The following is a 14,169-nucleotide window of genomic DNA, read 5'->3' on the forward strand; positions in this document are numbered from 1 at the left end:
AGGATAGAATTAATTGATTAATACCTTTTATCCAATTAGTGCTCCCTCATGCAATTAATCAGCTGGTAGGGGTTAGGCCTGCTCCGACCGGCCAACAGGCAGGCAGATGCTACAGGTCTGGTGTGTGATGAAGAGGTTCATCTCTCTCTCTCTCTCCCTCTCTCTCTCTCTCTCTCTCTCGCTCTCTCTCTCTCTCTCTCTCTCTCTCTCTCTCTCTCTCTCTCTCTCTCTCTCTCTCTCTCTCTCTCTCTCTCTCTCTCTCTGTGTGTGTGTGTGTGTCTCTCTCTCACTCAGGCACGTGCACACATAGACATCAAAGGGGGCTTGAGCCCCTGACCTTATTCCCTTCTGTAAAAAAGTGCCCTCTACAGATCATGAATGCAGCATTTACTATGGTGAAAGAAATGCAAATGCTGAACTCTCCTGAACTTGAACGCTAATAGCGTTGAAAGAATTCGTCCATGTCATATACGCCTTCAGTAGCTAAAGAGTGCGGGGTTGCTCCCTGAAAATAGCGGATCTATAAGCGCATTTGTTTTGCCAAAAGTTTCCCTTTAAAGCTATACTGTGTAAGTTGCTCAACTTGTGGTCAGTAGCTCTATAGCAAACCTCGGTCGCGTCCGCGTCTTTCGGCCGTTTTTCGGTTCTCACACCCCCGCGTCTGCCTCCACCTCGCCGAGATCTATCTTTTGAGGGGTCCCTGGTTCCTGTGCGTTCAGCCATTCCGGAGATACACTCCTTCAACCATGCTTCACTGTGCACCCGAGTATAGAGATACACGGGAGACTACAAATATGGCCGCCCTAGCGACCCCACTCCAAGATGCGCTGTGATTGGCCGGCAGTGTATAACCCTCGCTGTGATTGGCCGGTAGTATGATGACGTCATTTTGCCGCGAAATTCTCCCCCCCTCACGGCTCATAGAAAACATATAAAGAGAAGGCTTTTGAAGCTGAAAATAACGGAGTGGGGGTTCTAAAACTTTAGCGATTTAACAGTTAGGACCATTTTAAGATTTGTTTTATAAAAAAAGTGGTATAACTTTAAGGGAATATCAAACTGCATTTTCGGGGGCTGAAAACGGAACGAAGTAAGACAACAGAAACGCAAAAAACGACAACACATGTGATGTCATGGCTCGCATACAGCCTACTGCAGCCACTTTACCATGGTGAATGGTAAACAAGTAGCTAGAATCGTCTATCCGTGCGTCACCGCCACCTAACGAAATTACATGGACACTACATCATTTCATGTTCTGATGTGGCTTCATATGAACGCTGGATAAAAAGCTAAACGCAACGGCGATGTCCTGGGACCTGGACGTTTTCTCTACAGAGCGTTGTCGTCTGAACATTGCCTAACTTTCTCTGCACGTCCCTGCTCTAACTCCACCTATTCTCCCCACACACCTGGCTTCCTGTCCTGTTTCCAGGGCTCCACCATCGCTCTCCTGTTCACAGTTCATTGTTAGAATTCTTGCTGAGCTCGACAATCGCTGGCAGAAGAACCGCCTCGTCCAGACCAGAAAGCCCAACCCGTTTTTGTTGTTGTTGTTTCGCCAAGAACAACGTCAGAGGGGCATATCATCGTTGTCGGGGTGGAAACCTTGTATGTCCAAAATCGTTTGTTTTGTATTTATCATTTTTAAAATGATTTAAACTAGTGAAAACAGATGATCTACGTACAAGCGCACAACGCCTCGCACCGCGAGGCGTTGTGTACTTGTAGATCAGCTGTTTTCACTACTTTTGTGCCATGGCCATATGATGAAGCAATGCTTTCCTTTGCGAAAAAATGTACTAATTGGAAACTTGGAGATACGAGGTTTCTGCCCGACAGTGACGATATGAAAGAGCCGGGTGTGTGTGGACAGATGGCGTTAAGTGGAGAGGCATTGTGCAAAGTTATTTATGAATGTTTATGGCCGCAGTGCTGCGCATTGAATAAATCACACAATGAATTCTTGCTGTGTTCACATAATAGCGCTGGAATGACATGGGCAGCATGCATGATGTATAATGGGGAAATCTGTAAGTTTAGAAAGATTGTTGAGCTGTAATACATCATTCCAACACTGTGAAGTGCTTGCAGATGTATCAGGTTGATAAAGTGATGGAACCTCCATATTAAAATAAATTATGCGTGTATATATAGGCTATGCAGACACACAAACACACACACGCAGTTACACACGCACGCGCCGCGCACACACGCACGCATACACGCACGCACACACACACACACACACACACACACAATCATTTCATGGTCTGTTTTCTATATCAATGGTTACCAGACTTATCAGGTCGAGACCCAAAAGAGAGATTATACAGTGCATTTGCTCGGAACCCAAACCAGTGAAAAGAGCAGATCTACAAGCGTATAACGTGTCGCTTCGCGCCGTGTTGTGAGCTTATAAATCGTCTATATTCACTATACTGCTTAATTATAATTTGTTTTAATTTATGGAATTTCTTAGATTTTGACGGTTTGTTGTTTCATTAGAGAAGAATTAGAAAGAAGTGGGATTTTTACTTGAGTCGTGAGCTCCCAACCCACTGTCTGGGAAACTACTGTGTTCCATAACATTTACAGTAACAGCTATTCTCTTTTCCTCTCTTGCAGGTCTGCCTCCTTCTAATCGCTGACTGGACACACTAACTCACTTGACCTCACAGCCAAAACAATGCCAGCGGAGCCTCTGCAACAGTGAACAATACCCTGCAAACAGATGGAAAACGCCCCCGGGATAGAGCTCTCCAAGATCAATCGGTGTCAGCAACAATAAAATCAACTAACTGCTTCTCCACGCAAGAATTCTGGAGGCCAACGTGATTGTTTGTGAGACACCAAGGCCTGGAACAGTTTTGCTGCCTCCAAGTCTGTTTTAGTTACAACTGAATGGACCTCAGTCATCATTCGTCTCATGTGGTCATGGATCCGTGCAAATTATCCTGAGGGATCAACGTTAAAGAAATCCCATGAGATTTACTTTTTTTTTCCTTTTCTCCATAAAATGGCTTACAGTACATTATAAGTCATTTTTTTGACAGCACATAGACATACCCAAGGATGGATGAAGGCTGGTGTTTTCGCTCAGGGAGAAGTTTCTCTATGCCATTTTCCATTTCCATATTCCATTTATATCAGTGATACACAGTGAAATTACCTTTGGCCACATAACACTGAGGACAAACTTTTCTCTCTCTTTCCCTTGACTTCAGAAACCTCTGCTGCAAAAAAACAAATTCCCTATTGTTTTTGTTTCTTTTCTTTTCTTCACCCAGTGAAAGGACTAATATAGGCTAAGAATGATTGGCTGTGTCTCGTGGAGAGCATGCATGCCTTTTGATCAAACCCCTGGACGGAACCAATCAAGACTTTAGAATGTTCCAGAATCTTGTGGATTAGTGTAGAACAACACCTGCCTGCCCAGCTGGAGTTGTGGCAATTTAACACACATACAGCCTATATTTAAATCAATTAAAAAAAGACTATTCCTGTTTCTCTCCCTCCTACATCACATGTAGAGCTGAGCAGGAGAGAGCTTTGCTTCGCCACCTTAAAATGGCTCTGTGTTGGACAGTAAGAGCTTGGACAGTGTTTGTAGCGCTTGCTCTCCTTAGTTGTGCTCTTTGCTGGTGCGAGGCCTCAAGGACTAGTAGCTCAGCAGCCCCAGGAGGGAGCAGCCTGGAACAGGGGCCCATGTCCCATGAACGAGTGAAGAGAGGATGGGTGTGGAACCAGTTCTTTGTGGTGGAGGAGTACACAGGAACGGAGCCCCTCTATGTAGGAAAGGTAAGGCATATTTATTTTATTTAACTGTGACTTCTATGTCAGTGTTTCTCAAACTTTCAAATTTCAAGGTTTCCGCCTTAACTCTGACAGTGTACAAATGGAACCAAATGAACCCGTGAGGGTTCATTTGGTTCCATTTGTACACTGCCAGAGTTACAGATCTGTATGGGTCAATTTAGACCCCCATAAAGGAACCCACAGAGTCCCTGAAATCAACTTTGAGACCACTGTTCTATGCTGTTTCATAGCGGTGGTCCTCAAAGTGGGGTCCGGCGACCACCAGGGGTCCTTGAAGAGGTTCCAGGGGGTCCCCATCCAATTCAGTTCAACCACTACTATGATACATCGGCTATTTGAAAATGTTGAAATATTTTGAAACGCTTAAATCACACCAATCTTGTATGGGGTACCTCGCACAAAGTCTTTTCAGATCAGCGGGTCAGTGGCCAAATACATAGTTATATAGGGGTCCTTGAATAACAGAAGTTTGAGAACCACTGTTTTTATTGAATTTGCAGAACCATGTGAACCTCATTTCACTGTTCAGTCTAATTTCTGGCTCCTGGATCGTTCTGTATGGAACCATATTTTCCGCATAGAACATGTTTCTTCTATAGCACCACTTAAACAATTAATACATTTTCTTTATCAGTTAATAAGCTCAACTGTGTTATTGACCCGTGGTCGTTTACATTCTCGTACCTGAAGGTTTCTGCTGCGTGGTTATCTAACGTCCCATCACCAGACCAGAAAGTATGTAATGAGTGGCACAAATAATTTTCTACCCAGAAACTGGAAGTACACAGAAATAGCTACAGAGACAGCAGAAAGCTCTGAATCCACAAGCATATGAGCAAATTGCTCCCTATCACAAGTGACTTATTTATATAATATATATTTATAGAAAAGTGATTTTGGGTTTCATGACTCTTTAACTCATACAGTGCCCAGAATCACCACATGAGGGCGCCCAATGGCCATGGAATCCACCATAGACATACGCTGTATATGCACAAGCCGTGCGCAGCCATGACGCGCCTGAACACTTTCCTTTGTGCATGAACAGGAACAGGATGAAGTTAGCTTGAAGTTAGCTATTGGCTACCAAGCATTTTAGAAGCCCTATTTTCGGCGATTTAGGCGTGATTAAAACTTGCACACCTCATGGATATGCATGGAACAGAGAAAATGAGCTCTAAAGATCCTGGATTGCATTGGAGTGGACGCCAAATATCGGCCGCGCGACGCTCTCGCGGGCCGTGTAAACAGATGACGGCCGGTGGCCCGGCTCGAAAATTTAGCCCGGTGCTTCGGTAAGGACTCTGGATGTTTTTTTTTATTTTTTATAAAAAGCCGAACTAGTTCGGGATCGGCACCCCGAACGTTAATAAGGTCCAAATAAAGCCGAACTAGTTCGGGATAAGCACTTAAAGAGTTAAGTTAATCATCTGGGGACCCCCCAAAATAATTTGGGGACCCCCCTGGGGGTCCCGACCCACAGGTTGAGAACCACTGCCATGGGTGGGGGGGCTACTCTCTATTGATTAGCTTGGGTTGCTGTGACATCCAAGGCCAGTGTCTTGAGTCTGCATTCCCCCTCAGATTGCCACTGGTTGTGTGATTGTTAGTGTGACATTTCTCCTAATGTCATCATGGATAATGAATGGATGTCAGAGCACATTTGACTCCTGCTGGCACGCGTGCCGTATTCTCTCCTTCCTCGAGCGCGTCTCAGTCGTCAGCCGCTGTTCTGTGTTCACATGAAACTCAATGAGCTGATGAGTCTGGACGGCATGTATGATTCGATTGGCTTATATTCGACTTGATGTGAAAAGATGGAATATTGATGCAGACAGCCCCAGAGACACGAATGAGTCACACTCGCGAGTCTCGGGTGTCAATCTCATACGTCTTATACGTTTTCCGACTTTGGGTCTGGCAACTCTGTGCTGGCAACGTCCATGCATACGTTTATTATGCTCTGCGTTGTTACAAATGCATGTTGATGAGCTCCACAGCAGGCTGGGTGTTCTAATTACACCCCTGGTGATTATTTGTCTGCCACTTGTATTACATCCCTGCTGCGGAGGCATCGAGGGCCATACCATCGCCAGCAGGCACAACTATCAGTCTGTAAAAGAAAGAAACAAGGAAGGGAGGTGGAGGCAGTGAAGTGCATCTGATGATGCTGATGTCCAAAACCGATCCGTAGCATTTAAAAAAAGCATTTAAAAAAAAAAAAAAAACTCTAGTCCTCGGCAGCTCAAACCGCGAGCGAGCGTTTGGATTCATTGCTAAACCGCGTATTCGCATCCCTTTTTGTTTGTTTTTACATCTGACTTTCATAATGGCGAAAATGTCTTCAAAAACACGACTGTGCCGCTGCTGCAAAGAGGTTTCGCCTCTACCATAATGGATGGAATAACATCAGATTGCCATAAGAAAAGCACTCCTCTGAAATTCCCCTTTAACCACTGAAGCCCTATTTTACACTTTGGCTATTTAGAAATACATATACTGTACTCTTATGTAGGCCTGGGGCGGTATCGACATTTTGTTACCGCGATTACCGTCTTCCCAATTACCGCCGGTACTGCGGTAATCGTCGATAAGCCAAAATATTGCGGTAATCGGCGATAAGCCAAAATATTGCAATCATCTTCCCAAAAGTCGCCTCTCCACAGCCTGACTGCCCGAGTTATACTTCTCCGTACAGCACAGCGGGTCTGGCTGATCTACAAGCTCACAACACATCGCATCCGCGGCGCGTTCTGAGCTTTTAGATCTGCACTGTCGGGTTACCATAGTAACGTAGGCTAGGCACTTGGGCTTTTCAGACACAAACAGCTGTGTGAACAAACCAGAAGAGGAAGGGTAGTCAGATCGTGTACAGTGATTCTGTAAACTCACGTCACGTCTCAACTCTCAAATCACAGTGATTGAGTGCTGCTATATACAGGTTTTAGTTACAAGACTTGACAGAAAAGGTTATAAAATCGCCGACGCGCCGCCGGACGGGGCACAACGTGCGACGCGGTGGAAAAAGTAAAATAGTTTCATTTTCGGTTTTAGTCCACGCGGCCCGCGCTCCGCCAGTAATCCGTATGAATAAAAAAAGATATGCCACAACACAAGATATGTATTAACATCCTTGTGTCGAGTGGATTACAGAGAAAGTTTATGCTGCTCCGTCATAGAGTTGTGCTCCGTACTCTACTGCCCTGTGCACTGTGTGCAGGTCTGTGTCTGAGTGACGTATGTGGCTTCCAGAAATGTGGTACACGGCCCAGAGCAGAGCGGCATGGAGCGCATGCGGTCCTCGCTTCTCCCCCGTTTTAAAACTCGCTTGTTTTCCAATAAAAAATATACCTTTTTTTTGTCTTTTTACCGCGGTAAGCACACTGACACCGCGGTAGACCTCGGTATACCGCGGTACGGCGGTACGGCGGTTACCACCTCCAACCCTACTCTTATGCGTTGCATACTTTTGACTAATTTAAAACTTTTAACACAGACGTTTTAGTTGTAACATATGTATTTCTTTCTTAGCCCTGCTTCATCATACAAGACTGTCGCACAAAACTAGTGAAAATAGCAGATCTACAAGCACACAACGCCTAGCTATTTTCACTATTTTAAATCATTTTTAAGATGATAAATACAAAATGAACGGTTTTGGACATACAAGGTTTCCACCCGACAACAACATCAATATATATTCTTTCTGGTATTGCTACTGTTACTGAGTAAAAAAGAAATAGGAGTACTTCTTCTTCCAGCACTGAATTAGAGAGAGACGGAGAGAGATGCCTGCATGCATTCATTTGCGTGTGATTCATTATGGGAGAGCGTGCTCGTGAAAGCAGTGAGCTGATGTAAAGTACTGAGGTGGGGGTGGGGGTGGGGGTGGTGTTATTGGCCACACATGGGTGGGGGGTGTAGATGCTTTTATTAATGAAATTACCCAGAGTTATTGTTCTCCAAGGTACCAGGGCACGGGCCAAGACTATTAATTGTGTATGTGTATGTGTATGTGTATGTGTATGTGTATGTGTGCGTGCGTGCGTGCGTGCGTGCGTGCGTGCGTGCGTGCGTGCGTGCGTGAGCATGTGTGTTGTGTTGTGTTGTGTGTGCGCGCGTGCACGCCCACGTGTTGGAGTTGCGTGTGTTAGAGTTCTCAAATTCTGCCCGAACCCGACCATACCCGAACCCGACCCGACATTTAGGGTAGGGTATAGGGCCTAAAATGTATGCTAATTAGTCGGTCCAGGGGGCGCCCGCTGGCCTAGTGGTCAAGGTGCATACCACATACTGGGCTATGATGCCTGCTGGCGTCGCCGGTTCGATTCCCGATCCGGACGACCTTTGCCACATGTCATTCCCCATCTCTCTCCCCATTTCCTGTCAGTCTACTATCCTATCAAATAAAGGCATAAAAAGCCAAAAAACAAATCTTAAAAAAAAAAAATAGTCTGGCCGGGTAGGGCTCGGGGCGGGCTCAATAAAAATAGAAAATATATATTTTTTAATTATGTTATTACTATTACTCTGTGATAGTTCTCAAATTCTTTCCAAACCCGACCATAACCGACCCGACCCAACGTTTTCGGGCCAGGTATGGCCTAAAATGTATGCTAACTAAACTAGTCGGCCGGGTAGGGCCTCGGGCCAGCCCAGTTAGGGCCCAGTTAGGGCCGGGCCTTAATTTTCCGGCCTGTTGAGAACTCTAGTGTGTGTGTGTGTGTGTGTGTGTGTGTGTGTGTGTGTGTGTGTGTGTGTGTGTGTGTGTGTGTGTGTGTGTGTGTGTGTGTGTGTGTGTGTGTGTGTGTGTGTGTGTGTGTGTGTGTGTGTGTGTGTGTGTGTGTGAGTGAGAGAAACACAACAAGAGAGAGCACACACATTCACACACAAGGATTAAATGCAGGCGTCACGCCTCCGACAATCTCTGTCCATTTACAACAAGCTTTTCTCTCATGTTTATTATTTCACTCCAACTGGGCAACGTTTGCCAAGCCTGTCTGTCTCACACCACGGCCGCCATTACTCTGCTAATGAAATATGATTTCCCAGTAAACGGTCACTCACACAGCAATAAACGGGCAGCTTTGTTCAGTACATTTGGATAATGAATCCTGCCGGACCGAACGGCTCCTGCGACTCTCACTTCCTCCTCCGTCTACTTCCCTAATGTGCTCTGTGACAAATGTAGACAGAGGTAGGCAGTATGAAATGCATGGAAATGTCATTTCGCTGAGCTATGGCGTTGTCGTTACCGCGGTTGACGTCAGAGATCTGGAAACGGCTAAAACGCACTTTTCAAGAAGTTGTTTTCAGTGGTGTAAAGTAACTAAGTACATTTACTTAAGTACACTTTTGAGATATTTGTACTTTACTTGAATATATCCAATTTCCAATGCTTTTACTTCTACTCCACTACATCTTGGATTCAAATATTGTACTTTTACTCCACTACATTTATTTAAACTCTTTAGTTATTAGTTACTTTGCAGGTATAAATTATAATATTTATACCTTGGCTATTTGAAAATAGCCGATCTACAAGCTCACAACGCGTCGCATCGTGATGCGCTGTGAGCTAGTAGATCTGCTATTTTCAAACATTTAGCTCTTTTACTTTTGGTACTTTACATTTTGATGCCAACACTTTCATACTTTTACTCAAGTACATTTTGAATTATGGACATTTACTTGTAACAGAGTACATCTACGGTGCAGTATTGATCATACTGTTATTTAAGTGCAACATGTGAGTACTTTTTCCACCTCTGTGACAAATGTAGAGAGAGGTAGGCAGTATGAAATGCATGGAAATGTCATTTTGCTGAGCTATGGCGTTGTCGTTACCGCGGTTCACGTCAGGGATCTGGAAACGCTTAAAACTCACTTTTCAAGAAGTTGTTTTTGACATACAGGAGGACTTTTCTACTGGAGAATTAGAGCTAGTGGGTTGAGGTTAGGTAAAAGGTTAGTGTCTGCGCCGGAGGCAGTCTACAGTAGTTCTAGTATGTATTGAATGTGTTGAAGGTTTGTTGTGATGTATGTATTGGTCTGGCTCTCTAGGCAGTATTGACATGTTCTGGGATGATGTCCTTATTTAATCTTTGCTTGAATAGAAAAAGGAAAAAAGAAAAAAAAAGTTCCATTATGTTGCCTTTCTGCCAATCCTCTGTCTGTATTGCTTTTTCTAACTCATCTATAGAAAACCTTGCCTTCAGTCGTACGGTTTTAGCTATGAGCAGAGCAGTGTTGGGAAAGTTCACTTTAAAAACGAACTAGTTCAAGTTCAAGTTCAGAACTTCAAAAATGAACTAGTTCATTTTTAGTTCATAATTCCCCATTATGAACTAAAGTTCATGGTTCCCCAAAATGAACTACATAGTTCTTTTTTAGTTCTTTTTTTAACCATATTTTTTTTATACTTTTGGCTATTCAAAAAAAGGAAAAAAAATATATACAAAGGTCTATATATATATAAATGTTTAGACGTTGCTGGATGCTATTATTTGTCAAAATTATTGACTCAGCCCATATAGAACCACACACAGCAATAATTTCATCCAACTTAACATTGAGGTGCCCACAATATTTATGTGCCCACTGCCTAGTTCCCAGTCTTCCTGCACCCTTATTGTGAAGGGCTGAATGTAATAACCATGTTATTGTCTCATTGTGTGAAATATCATAATATTCAAAACAAATATTTGACTCCAATTGATTCCCCACACAGTATTGACTTGATATAGCAATAAAAAAATATATATATTACACAGCAGTTGTGGGAAAACTAAGACATTGTTCAAAAAACACAATTCCGATTTTGGTCATTTTGGAAATAGGGCAAAACATATATTTTTCTTCAATCTACTGTCTTGACACTCTAACCAAAATTGTTCTATAAACCATAATCTACAAATTGGAAGTGAAAGAAACTTTAACACACATTTGAAATGAAAACAAAAAATTACATGTACAAGGAACCCCACTAGAAAAAAAACAAAAAATTACATGTACAAGGAACCCCACTAGAAGGCAGACGTTTCTAAACCGTGCACAGCATGTTTCCGCGTTGGTTAAAATAGCTGATCTACAAGCTCACGTTGTCTCGTGGATGCGACGCGTTGTGAGCTTGCAGATCAGCTATTTTCGCCGTGCAACACACATAGGACAAAGTATAGTCAGTCAGGCTTGCGAGACGAGGAGGAGATTCACAGTGCAGCAGCAGAGTGCAGACAGCACCGCATATCGGAACGTTCACGAGATGCAGTAGGCACTGCTGCGTGCTGCTGCGTGCAGTGCCTACTATTGGAGCATGTGAATGAAAAGAGAGACGAGAGGAGCAGAGGACAGACGACCGCGGAGGCGCGGACCGCCGCATGAACGGCCGACGAACGCCGACGAACGTCGTTCACGGGCGTCAGAATGACCGCGTTCGACAATATCGTTCATCAAGCGAAAACAATTACGTTCAGTTCACGTTCGCCCAAAATATGAACGTGTTCATGAACGATCGTTCTTTGAACGCGTTCGGGTACAACACTGGAGCAGAGGTTATCATCTTCTTCACATACAGTACTGCTGTCCCTTGCACTCAATGACCCACTGTGCCTACACTCAATGACCATACATGTACTGTAATTTAGATAGAATGTTTTATGTTTTTAGTTTTTTATAAAGTTTTTACTGAATAGGTGCTTGGTCTACCTACGTTTCTTTCTTAAAATACTATTTCTATGCATTTGTTGTATTGATGTCGATGTATTGATGTATTACCTTGCTTATTGTAAGTCGCTCTGGATTAAGAGCTAAATGCCTAAATTGTAAATTGCACAGCATCAGTGTGTAGACTGACAAAATGTAATGCCCTGGTGTATTACAATCATTTTACAATAATAATAGAAAACAATTAAATAGGGTCATATTGAGGTAAACCTGTCTCCCGAAAGAGAGAGAGAGAGAGAGAGAGCAGGTGATATGTATTTTTTAAGGCATCAAACGCAAGAGTCTACAAACATCAGACTGCCAAGAGCAGAAGATGTAAAATGTCTCTCGGGAGGAAATGACACATGCAGTTAATATTCTGTGGCTAACATTGGTCCTATGAGATGCGATTCTCAGTTTAGCCCAGTTCATAAGCTTAATTAATATTCTCCAAATAAACTATGTGGGTTTATGCCCACAAAATGACTTGTGAGTGGATCTAGGCAGACGTGGGGTCAGGGTCCGCTATGGATGTCCACATGGAAGCAAAGCAGACCATAAGAAGACAACTGTCTATGTTTTGTGGTCTGTGCAGCATCAATAGTGTCTTTGTGTCCATGCATACAGTACCTGTGAGACCGGTCCTTATGGGCCTGGCTAACCTGGCGTCACCAGTCTTTCCACCTTGGAGGAAAGCCTGGTATTCGTTTTAAACAGGCCGTGTGATCTGGTCCAGGCGTGGCCTAAACCGCCAACAGGCAGAGGAAGCAGCGTCGCTTTGTTTGGGTCCCCACTGTTAATTGTTTCCCCAATCCATATTTAAATGTGTAGTCTTGCCAGTCGCTGCGAGTTTGACTAAAAGATGGATTATACCAAATTAACTTTTCAAAAAATAAGCATAACTACTGTTATTGGGTAGGCCCTAGGATTATGTCGTCGAGCGCGGAAATTTGTTTTGGGTTAAAACTGCATTCCGGTTTGGTAGTTCAGGCCAAAGTGTAGTCCATCTGACTACACAATTATCTAGGCTGTTTCCACTTCCAACCGGATCAGAAACCCAAATTAGAAGTGATCCCAGGCTAGGGGCTGGCATACACCTAGTATGCTTTGAGTACACTGGACCATAAAAGGCAAAAGTCAGCAGGCCGTCTGCTGGACTCTCCATCTATACAGTGTGTGTAAGCACCTTTAAGAAATGGTTCAATGATGTCCAGCAATGAGCCAAAGATAACCTGGAAGTAGGCTATGTGTAATAATCTTTCTATCTGACCATAAAACGTTTGTTACAGAGATCTATATGTATCTTGTGCCTTCAGTATTATTTATGTGTTGATGCACAGCAGTTTTGCTGGATACAAGCATTTAAACATTACTATACAGTATGTCTGATTTAATTAGAATATACTGTAAAAACATAATACCCAAGTCAAACTGGGTGTCCAACTGGGTTTTGACTTTGCCAACTTAAGTGTGCTGGAAATAGCAATGTGTATAGCAGTGTGAACCTTGCAATTAGGAAAGGGCATGGACATCTGTATACATACACAGTATAGTGACATATCTTTTTCTCTAGTTACTGGGCGTGATAATATAGCAGTCTTTGATGGCAAATCTGTTTTTGTGTTCATGTGTGGAAAAAAGCGTCTGTCACACATAAAGACAGACACACACACACACACACACACACACACACACACACACACACACACACACACACACACACACACACACACACACACAAACACACAAACACACATGCGCACGCGAGCCTTCTTGAGTAATTCTCCTCGCCGTAATGATCCAAGCTATAATTAGTCAAATCTCTGTCCAGCTGTGACATCACATAGCTATTATCAAAGTGGTACAAAGCAGCTTAAGAATGGAGGGAGGGAAAGTGCACGGCTGTTGCCTGTTGGCCAACGGCCGGGGTTTCACGGATCCACATCTCCTGGAAAGATGAGAGAGGAATTTAGTTTGCTCTGGTTTGTTATCTTCAAATACTGTTACTACCTCTTGATATTTCTTGCCTCGCTCCCGCTCTCTCTGCCTTCCTCTTGGCTGCTTCTCCCTCATTCGGACCAAGCCGTTCTTTCTGTTGGAGGTTCCACATTTTCTCCTTTGTGCCTTGCCATGCTTTGTCTTCTTTCTCGTAATCTCTTCTCTTTTGTCTCTCTCACTCTCTGGTCTCACTTCACTGCCACTTTCTTGCCCTTTACATCTCAGTCTCCCATGTTCAATGTGCCAATTCCCTTCCATCTCTCCACCTATCGTGTCTCTGATACAGTCACCTTGTTAGCACCGTTGGCAGTAAAGATCAGAGAGCTTGACAAGAACAGCAGTGAAATGTGGCAGAGATACTCCTGATTACACAGACTTGGATATAAGACAGCCAATTTGCTTTCAATCTGAGACCCTATAAACCTCACAGATTCAGTGTAAGCTGCCTTCTGCTGAATCCATATAAAATTAAACGGTAGCCTATCACTCTTCTCTTCTCTTCTCTTCTCTTCTCTTCTCTTCTCTTCTCTTCTCTTCTCTTCTCTTCTCCACCCCTCTGCCTTCTCTCATCTCTTTTCTTTTCATATCAAGTTTTAGCAGATTATTTACAATATAATTGTGAATAACATATACAGTACAAATGTTCTTAGT

At 43.5% G+C, this 14,169-nt stretch overlaps 1 protein-coding gene across 1 annotated transcript in view; it reads left to right on the plus strand.

Moving 5' to 3' along the window:
- Positions 1-3,708: 3,708 nt before the first annotated feature.
- Positions 3,709-14,169, plus strand: part of cdh22 (cadherin 22) — a gene marked incomplete at both ends in the record, with an annotated part of 130,372 nt that continues 119,911 nt past the window's right edge. The window contains one exon of the mRNA XM_080728487.1: positions 3,709-3,801. Within this exon, the coding sequence (XP_080584613.1) occupies positions 3,709-3,801 (93 nt within the window). The remainder of the gene's footprint in view (positions 3,802-14,169) is intronic.

This window comes from Nannobrachium achirus (assembly GCF_963921795.1).
Source record: "Nannobrachium achirus genome assembly, chromosome: 6".
Taxonomy (NCBI): Eukaryota; Metazoa; Chordata; class Actinopteri; order Myctophiformes; family Myctophidae; genus Nannobrachium; species Nannobrachium achirus.